The sequence below is a fragment of the Anser brachyrhynchus genome (genome assembly GCF_964034855.1).
Source record: "Anser brachyrhynchus genome assembly, chromosome: 1".
Classification (NCBI taxonomy): domain Eukaryota; kingdom Metazoa; phylum Chordata; class Aves; order Anseriformes; family Anatidae; genus Anser; species Anser brachyrhynchus.
In genome coordinates, this window is record NC_137694.1 from 55,065,164 (window position 1) to 55,074,362 (window position 9,199).

At 60.2% G+C, this 9,199-nt stretch overlaps 1 protein-coding gene and 1 long non-coding RNA gene across 5 annotated transcripts; one reads left to right on the forward strand and one right to left on the reverse strand.

Moving 5' to 3' along the window:
- Positions 1-123: 123 nt before the first annotated feature.
- LOC308190900 (extracellular serine/threonine protein kinase FAM20C-like) lies at positions 124-8,355 on the forward strand. 3 transcript variants are annotated; one of them, XR_013947561.1, is made up of 9 exons: positions 124-4,353; positions 5,517-5,692; positions 5,772-5,850; positions 6,175-6,267; positions 6,539-7,042; positions 7,199-7,308; positions 7,620-7,933; positions 8,080-8,139; positions 8,221-8,300. XR_013947561.1 is itself a non-coding variant. In XM_080582704.1 (8 exons), exons 1-8 carry the CDS (start codon positions 3,881-3,883, stop codon positions 8,141-8,143), a joined length of 1,581 nt encoding a protein of 526 aa, XP_080438830.1. In that variant the 5' UTR covers positions 124-3,880; the 3' UTR covers positions 8,144-8,355. The 3 variants fall into 3 exon arrangements, 2 of the variants coding, with proteins under 2 accessions (XP_080438830.1, XP_080438829.1); XM_080582704.1 differs by having other exon boundaries at positions 7,852-7,933; positions 8,080-8,355; XM_080582703.1 differs by having other exon boundaries at positions 7,620-8,355.
- Positions 4,198-8,332, reverse strand: LOC308190973. 2 transcript variants are annotated; one of them, XR_013947597.1, is made up of 3 exons: positions 8,240-8,332; positions 4,739-4,901; positions 4,198-4,327 (listed from the first exon to the last, which is right to left on the reverse strand). It is a non-coding gene; the product is annotated as an uncharacterized lncRNA (long non-coding RNA). The 2 variants fall into 2 exon arrangements; XR_013947598.1 differs by lacking the exon at positions 8,240-8,332 and adding an exon at positions 5,752-5,892 and having other exon boundaries at positions 4,739-4,991.
- Positions 8,356-9,199: the final 844 nt, after the last annotated feature.

Sequence of the window (9,199 nt, forward strand, 5' to 3'; positions counted from 1 at the left end):
CCAACGTGGAAGACGAAATAGCTCGGGAGACATGGAAGTAAGCAAGCAGCGGCGTAGCTGAGGCAAAGGCCGGCGGCAGGTCTCTCACCCTGGTGACTCCTAGGTACCAGAGAAGCACTCTCACCCTCCCCATTGAATTCCTTCCAAGCCACAGTGCTGAGGAAGGGTGCCAGGTCTGCGGTGCTGCTGACCCAAGTCCTCTGAGTAGCAGCAAGAGGAGCGTACCCGTGTCCTCTGCCCAGCCAGGGTGCCCCTACTCTGACCTTTGGGGTCTGGCATTTGTGGCTGCTTTGGGCTTTTGGATGTTCCTCCAAGGCCAACAGCGGTACCGGTGGCTGCTCGTGTTTTATGAGAGGCTGTAGCCCAGCCCCTACTTGAATTCTGGAAGACCTTTCTGCATGAGTGCCTGCAGTGGGTCAAACTGGTGGAGGATTTTGCAATTCCCTTAGTTCCTTCTCTCAAACTCATTTTTATCATGGGCGTGATGATGAAGATGTCCGTCTGCCATCTCAACATGTCAGGAGCTCTGTGATAAGGCAGGAATTGAAGTAATATAGAGACCACTAGAAATGACTTCAAATTTACACCATCAGTGCTGGCCGGGCCCCACATCCTCGCACGTAATTCTTTACTGACCAAGTGGAAAAGTGGAAGGGGCTTGCAAGGTAGGGAGAGCAGGTGACTGGCACCGTGATATCTGCTTGGTACAGCAGAGCATGGTGCCAGGATTGTCGAGCAGTCTGGAAGACTCCAAATCCTTTGAGCTTCCTCTTGGTGTGGTTACTCTGTCTTGCTCCAGCTGGCTGCATTTAAATGAAAATAGCACTGTTGACTGGCACTTCCTGCAGCTGGCAGGTGGAAAAGCTGGTTTTCTGTTCCAAGGCTTCCCACCTCCCCTGCCTTTTCTATCTGTAGATCCAGAGGGAAAGGTAAAGCCGGCTCTTTGGAACGCCCTTTGCTGGAGCAGGATGATACCCTCAGCCGTATGTAGTCTCTTCAGTTGTGCTTCTTTCGCGCTAATGAATAATTAACTGCTGTGTGCTTGTGCACGGACAGGCTGGTCATGGGCATCTCTGCAGGGTCGTGCTGACCTGCAGGGATTGAGGGAGCCGCTTACCTCAGCGTGCAATCGTTTGGCCTCACCGCCTCCCGTTATCTGGGTGGCCCCCGGCTGACCACAGCTAATGTCTCCGTGACCTGCAACGAGTGAACGTTGACCAGTCCCCGGCCTCCTCGAAGCACGAGCACGCGAACAAGCGGAGGTGAGCTAGGTGTGAACTCGCAGCGAGGCAGCTCCTGCGCTGCAGCTCCCCCGAGGTAAGCGCGAGGTGGCTCGCAGGAGGCCGGCAGGTTATTTTTGTTTCCGAGGGTAAGAGCTTGCCTATGGAAAGTGACCACAAAGAAGCCAACCCCCTTTAGCCGGTCTGAATGCCTGTTGTATGCAAAAGCATAAAATTCAGCTGTGTGTGTCAAGGCCCCAAGCAAGTATTCAGTAGGATCAGTTTTCCTGCCCGTCGCAAGTTGGATCATGCTGTGCTGGCTCCTGTGCCTTATAAAAAAGAGACTTTCACCCTCCTTTTGCTGCAGAACTGACACTTTTGGGCATGCCTGTAATTCACAGGGGAGTAAAGTTCACGGATCGGAGACAGCCCCTTGTTGTCCCGTGTTTTCCCTCTGCCCCTGATGCTTGGGAGCCTGCAGGGCCTATATGCTTTCGATTATAAAACTGCAATCTCTCACTGGAGGTTTTTACCTTAAAAAAAACTTCAACGGAAAGCCGGGGAGGTTGGGACCAGGTATCTCGGTATTGTTCTCCTCTCCCTATCATTTCTTATCGCCATTCAAAAGCCTGAAGGCTGAGTCAGATGGAAAATGGATGAAAAACTCGGGGTGATGCATCAGTGCCAGCCAGAACGACCCTTTCTATCCGGCCGTCCCGGAAAGCCGCAGTGTGGCTGTGCTCCGTGACTTCATCCCTCCCTGCCGAGGGGAGACGGGCAACGTCGTTGTCGGCTTGCGGGGAGTCTGCGCTCTGAGCCAGCAAAGGAGACGTCCTTGGGTGTGCGGCTCCTCCTCCATCCCGCAGGTGACTCGAGCCCGCTGCGAAGGGGTAAAGGAGCTGGAAAAAACATGGAGGGAAGAGGTGCAAATTCAATCGCTTCTCCGCGACGATGTCATGGCAACACGGTACACTGCCGGGCTGCCAGGCAGTCAGGGCAGGCTTTGAAGCTCCCCAGCTCTTCCCCGTTGCTGCAGGCTCGCGTTTGACTCTCTGAAAAAATCTTTTGGTTAATATTTAATGCCGGCATTGAAGCGCCAAGGGTGGCGAGCGCCCCACCTATTCCCCCTTCCTCTGCTTTCCGATTTGGGGCTAAATTAGGGCTGGGGAGGAGGGGGGGATTTGTGGACTCCCCTAGCATGGGGATGGGCTCCTGGTCAGAAGGACACCTCCAACCCATAGCGGGGAGAGAAGGCCGGGGGCTCTCGGGGCTGGCTCTAGGACATAGGAGGGACGTTTTGTCCCCCTGTCATCCTGCGAGCCCAGGTTGGAGCTGCTGCTGGGGCACTGGAAGGACTGGGGGGGGGGGTCTCCCTCTCCCTTTGCTCTCCCAGGGTTGGCTCTGGGATAAAAGAACCCGTGGCCCTGCTCCCAGAGCCGAGCCCAGCTTCTTTGCTGCGAGCGGTTAGCACATGTTTTTGCTTTCTTTTTTTCTTGTGGTAAGCAATGACCTAACGATCCTGTGTTCCAGCCACAGCCCCTCCTCGGCGCCTTCTTTCCAAAACGCGCATCCAGACCGGATCCAGAAAGCTTCCTGGTGCAAGACGCCGCGTTCCCTTCCCCGAGCGAGCCATCTGCTCCCCTCCGCCCGGCTCCTTCTGCGCGCCTCGGAGCTCGCCAGCCCCGCGGGGAGCAGCTCTCCTCCCCTGCGCGCCCCGGCTCCCCTCGGCCATGCTGTTATCGCGCGGCGGCGAGGGGAAGGAAACGCGGGGCTGGCTGAATCTGGGGCGGCTGACGGTGTCAGCCGGAGGCGGTTTCCAAGCAACTGTCGCGCCGCGGGACGCAGCGAGCCAGGGACACCGCGTTCCCAATGCCCGCGTGGGCCGGACGGGGCCGGTGCGGAGAGGGCAGCGCGAGCGAGAGGGTAGCGCAGGGCTGTGGCACAGGAGGGGGGCTCCAGCCCGGCTCCCTGCCTGCTCCAGAGGCACTCAGCGCAGCCCTGCCCTTGTACCTCTCCTGCCAAGCCCTTCCTTACACCGCCGCCCCAATTTTTCAGCGATGCTGCTACTCAAATCCTATTTATTTTGTCCAGCTGGAGTGGTTTTTTGAAAGGCGGTTGCATGCAAACATCCTTGGATAGATGGGGAGGGGGTAAAGTTGCCCAGCCTGAGCAGTGGGAGCAAAACTGATTTATGAGCCTGGACATAAATATAGTAGGAACCTAGCAGATGGGATGGAGATGGGGCAGAGGTGTGTGAAAAAGGGGTAAAAACAAGGTTAGCTGGGCAGGTAGAAGCCCGGAGGGGTGGGATGGTGCAGGCGACCTGTTTTTTTGCCCGTGTGTGATTTATCTGTGGCCATCTCTGTCCCCGAGCCACCTGCAGCTATCGATTTGGAACTTGCCCCGTTCACGCTAACCTTGGCACCGGCAGCTCGTCCCTTATCAGCGCCGATAAACCCCGCTGCAGCCTCCTAGCCCTCAGCCTGTCCCGCCGGCGGTGTCACCCCACCGGGGTCTTCCCGTGACTCTGCGCCGGCTGCTTTTTGCTGCGATGCTCTAGACGCAGGACTCTAGATCTCTAATTTCTGCTCGGAGGCGAGACGGGGCCGTGGATGCTCTGACTCCCTGCTCACCCCGCGTGGGTGCCCAGGCGCGGCAGGATGCGGCGCCGGCTGCAGACGCTCGTCCAAAGGAAATTTAAAATTGTCCTCCTCCTGCTCCTGCTCTTGGCCCTCCTGCTGCACCTGGCGATGGATTTAGCTCTCCCCACGGCTCGCAGGCGCTGGAGCTGTGATGGGAAAGCACCAAAAGCCTCGGGCGCCATGTCGGGCAGCCCCTTGCTGGCTGGCCCCAAAAAGCTGAGCCTGCGGATCCTCCAGGACTTCAGTGGCAGCAATGGCTCCTTGGAGAAAAGCTCCCACCCGCAGGGAGTGGGGCCACGAGCGAAGGATCCAGAGATCCAGCACCAGCACGGAGACGTGAATCAGGCACGGACCAAGGGATCCAAGCTGGCCGCGCTGTTTGAGCATCCCCTTTATAACATCCCGATGCCGGAGGTGACAGACAAAGACAAGCTGTTCGTCGTCAACCCCATGGAGAAGTTCAGCCTGCAAAGCAGCGGGAGCGACGAATGGTGAGGAGCGGGCTGGGTTTTTGGGGGGATACCTGGCAGTGTTTGAGGGGACAAAAGGTGGGGACCAAACAGGTCGTTTCCTTGGTGAATCAGCATCCCACCCCGGACAGCCCCAGTGCTCAGTGAGCTGCTCCTGTGCCTCAGCTCCTGTCTCAGCCCCGAGTTTCCAGGCTGCTACCCTGGGGAGCCGCAGGGAGCCTGCCTGCCCGTGTAGCACATGGCAAAGTCAAAGGAGAAGCCTGAATTATTCATAGTATTACGTATAGTATCTTCTGGGTCATCTCCTCATCTCCTTGCCTTCCCCAGCGCAAAGATTTTGGCCTGTCTCTGTACCCGAGGAACTCCCCACTCCAGATTTCTAACTGGTTTTATCCCCCTCTCTCACCTGTCTGATTCTGGAAATGCAAAACCCCAAATGTAGGTTAGCTTTCGTCACGAGACCACGTCTGTCCTGCGTTTCACAGGGCGCTCGCTGACCTCCTTAGGCTCCGCCGTACGGTGATCTCACTGCTGCTGGGTGCCTATTTTTGGCCCTGCGCCACTAACCCCTAATTAGGTGGGAAGATATTAAAAGAGTTACCGTCAGCAATACGTAGCAGCTTCCTTACGGAAAGCACACCTTCCAAACGCGGTGGCTGCTGAAAATGAGAGAGAATAGGGGCTGGTTTGAGCGCTGTCGTCCACAAACGGGCGTTTGCTCCATCTCTGAGGACCACCTCGTCCACCACTAATGGTGGGAGATGGGTTTGGCTCGTCTGGGCCACAGCCTGCATTTTCCCAGAGAGACGTGGATTTGGGTTCACGTCCTGGGCTGTCTCTTTGCAGCAGGGCACTGGCACGGGGGGCAGACACCCCATTAGCTCCTGGGAGCTTAACCCCTCAGGGAAACGCAACAAGACCAGCTGGAAATTAAGGCACGGCTGGGAGGAGCGGGATGAGCCCGGGGGCCTTTCCATGGGGAGTTCAAGGGAAGCCACTGAGCCACCTCCAGCCGTGCTGGCAGGTCTCGCCGGCCACCAACCCCTGGTGGGACCTGCCCGGGGGCTTTCACCACCACCCAGGGCTTGTGCTGGGTCTCCCCAGGGAAGGTGCTGGGGCTGCATGCCCCGTCCCAACTAAACGCTGTCGTTGTTGTTGGGGTGGTGGTGGCTGTCGGGCTGCAGGGTCAGCAGCAGTAAAGCCGAGACGATCCTCCCGACAGGGAAGACGGCCTACGACACCTACCCCGCCTGGCTCAAATTCCACGTTGGCATCAACCGCTATGAGCTGTACCCCCGCCGGGACCCCCTGATGCCCACCCTCCTCCACGACCTGGCCACCATGAGGATCGTCAGCTCGGGTACCCTACCCCTGCCCGCGCCCCTGTCCCTCCACCCCACGCCCACCGTCCCCCCTCACCCTCATGTGCCCCCTTCCAGTGCAGAAGTCCGGTGGGACCCAGCTGAAGCTCATCATGACCTTCCCGAATTACGGGCAGGCCCTCTTCAAGCCCATGAAGTGAGTAGAGCCTTGCTTCGGGCCCCAAAACCGGGTGGCCCCCTTCTCCTCGCCTTCCCCGGCGCTGCCGGCAGCAGGCTGGGTGCAGCTCGTGATGGGGTAGTGACCTCCAGTGGTGGGAAGGAGAAGAAGAAGGTCCATGAGGACCGTTTTCCAGCCTGTGTCCCGGTGGGATTTGGGGCCACAACACCCAGCGGGGCACACCTGGAAGAAGAAGCTGTTCCTGGCTGCGTCTGCAGTGGCACTGGGGACACAGTGCGATGGGGCCAAGCAGGAGGTGACCCCATCCTTGGCCATCATCCCCATCCTACCCGCTCCTCGCAGGCAGAGCCGGGATCAGGAGACCCCCGTTGACTTCTTCTACTTCTCGGACTTTGAGCGGCACAACGCGGAGATCGCAGCCTTTCACCTGGACAGGTGGGTCTTCGTGCTGCTCCGTGCCCAAAAAGTGGTGGCTGCCTGGGGCTTGGGGTGGGAAACCTGGCCTAAAGGTACCTTTGGGGGTCTGCAGCCTCCAAGCACACTTGGCATCCAACTGTGGATGCAGCTGAGGAATGGCTCCTTGAGCCACCTCTTCACCCTGTATTGTGTGTGGTGAAGGATGCCTGCACCTCACGGTGCTTTTAGTAACTTGGCGTGAGAAAATAGGCTCAGTCGACTAGAAATTGTGCCGAGTTCTGCATTTTAGGATCCTGGATTTCCGGCGAATCCCTCCGGTTTCTGGCCGCTTGGTGAACATAACGAAGGAGATCCGGGACATCACAACCGACAAGAAACTGGCCAAGACTTTCTTCATCTCCCCGGGTGAGCTCTCACCTCTGCCCGTCCTCACTCCCGTGGCTGCCCGCTCCTGCTCTGTCAACCACCCATTTGGGGACTGCCCCAGCTGCCACCACGTCCCCTGCCATGGGGCTGTCCTCAAGGAGCAGGGCCACCTCACCACTGCTTTGTGCACGTCTGGTCCGTGTCCGGTCCGCTCTCCATCACCCTTTGCTTTGTCCCCCACGCCAGCGGGCAACGTCTGCTTCTACGGGGAGTGCTCCTACTACTGCTCCACCGAGCATGCGCTGTGCGGCAAGCCCGACCAGCTGGAGGGCTCCATGGCCACCCTGCTGCCCGACAAAGCCCTGGCCAAGCGCCGCTCCTGGCGCAGCCCGTGGCGCCGCTCCTACCACAAGAGCAAGAAGGCTGAGTGAGCCGGGATGGGGACATGGGGGGCGAGGGGACACGCGTGGGTGGAGGATGCATGGGGGATCGGTGGGGCGTGGGGGGCTGTGGGACGGGAGGGGGCTGCCCGGGTTGCCCTGCGGTCGCTGTCACGGTCCCGTCACCCGTCCTCTGCCCGCAGGTGGGAGCTGAACCCCAACTACTGCGCCCAGGTGCGCCAGACGCCCCCCTACGACAGGGGCCATCGCCTGCTTGACCTCATCGACATGACAGTGCTCGACTTCCTCATGGGTGAGCCGTGTGCCACGCGGATTTCTCCCCGCACCCTTTCTCCACTCCTTGAAGCAGCTGAGCTGTGAGCTGTAGGGTGGTCACTGCCACACCAGGGAAACAGCGGACGTGTGGTGGCCTCATTTGTCTTCTCCTTGGTGGGTGGCGGTTGCTGGACTGCGTCAATCAATCAGACGCGTGGAGAGACAGGTCACAAACCTCCCCGCGGAGGCACGAGGGAAAAACCCACCGTCACGGCCTGCTTGTTTCCAGCTGTGTGGGCATTGCCCCATGCAAGCTGCATCCTCTCAGTTTTCCCCTCAATTTTCCAGTAGCTGATGGGAAGGCAATGGTCAGACTGGGGAGTGGGCTTAGCACAACAGGGGCGCTCTGCCTCCCTGTTCCCGTATCCCAGATTTGGGACCAGAGAACCAGAGGCACGTTGTGTATGTGGGTGAGGCTGCTCGGCCCATCCCGGCACCCAGCCTTTCCCTGCTCCCATCCCCGCGGACACCGCCTGAATCCCCGCTGCTGTCACCCTCTCCTTACCCCTCCCTGCTCCAGGCAACATGGACCGGCACCACTACGAGACCTTTGAGAAATTCGGGAACGACACCTTCCTGCTTCACCTGGACAACGGCCGCGGGTAAAGACGGAGACGGGGCCCAGCCACCCCAAAGGGGACACAGCTGGGGTGGAAAGATGCTGGGGGTCTCCGTGGCCCAAAATGTCAGCCACTGTTGGGGTGACGCTGTGCGTGCCCTGATGCCATCCCATGGGTTTCTCCCCCAGCTTCGGCACGCACTCGCACGACGAGATGTCCATCCTGGCCCCGCTCCAGCAGTGCTGCAGGTAAGGCGCCCACACCGCATTGCCTTCGGGGGAGACCCCCCCCCTTCCCGACACCGAGCCCTCTTTCCTCCGCTTCGGCAGCATCAAGAAGTCGACCTACCTACGGCTGCAGCTGCTGGCCACCGAGCCCTACCGCCTGAGCGAGCTGCTGCGGGAGGCGCTGGCCGACGACCCCCTGGCACCTATCCTGGCCGAGCCCCACCTGCGGGCGCTGGACCGGCGCCTGGGCAAGGTGCTGGCGGCCGTGGGACGCTGCCTGGCCCGGGCGGCCCGGCCCGGGGAGGTGGTGGTGGACGACGTGGGGCCGTGGGTGTGATATGGGGTCGGACGGACGGGGTTTGTCACGCTGCAGGCACAGGGCATGTGGCGTCGGGTTTTGGCAGCCCCGTACCCCACGCTGTGGATGGGGCATTTGGGGTGATGCGGTGGGCCGGCGGGCTGCGGGGATTGTCGGGACGGGCGGATTATTTAAATAAAAAGGTTGGCCTAGTGAAGAAAACATATTCGGGATCCTGGCCACCGGGGCTGTTTTTCCAGTCCTGGGCTACCTCTGCGTGCCGGGACGCGTCGTACGGGCCCTCCAAACCCTTTTAGGAAGAGCAGGGATTTTTCCAGCCTTTCCCCAGCCTGCGGCAAGCTCCTCCAGAGCTCGGTGTTTAACTGGGGCCGTCTGCGAGCTCCGTGGCACGGCGCCGGCCTCCCCCGGCAGGGTCCCCGCGTGCTGGCGTGGGGAAACCGAGGCACGAGCTCCCCACTGCTCCCCGTGTCCCAGCCATCCCGGAACCGCCCGCATGCTCCCGCTTGCCTTGACTTACCCAACTCGCGCCGCTCTGCCCCCGGATTTCCCACACCCACCCGAAAATCCCCGTGGCGGCCCCGGTGTCGCCCGCAGAGGTGGCTCCGGCGGGGGACAGCTTCACCCCGGGGCCCGGCACCGTATTTAGCGCCCGGCACCCAGCTTATCCCCTGAGCCTCGCCGGGGGGTTAATCCGGGTATGTTTGCGTCAGCTGGGGGCAGGTGCCGTGGGATGGGGGCGTTCGTGGTGGCGGGGAGCCATCG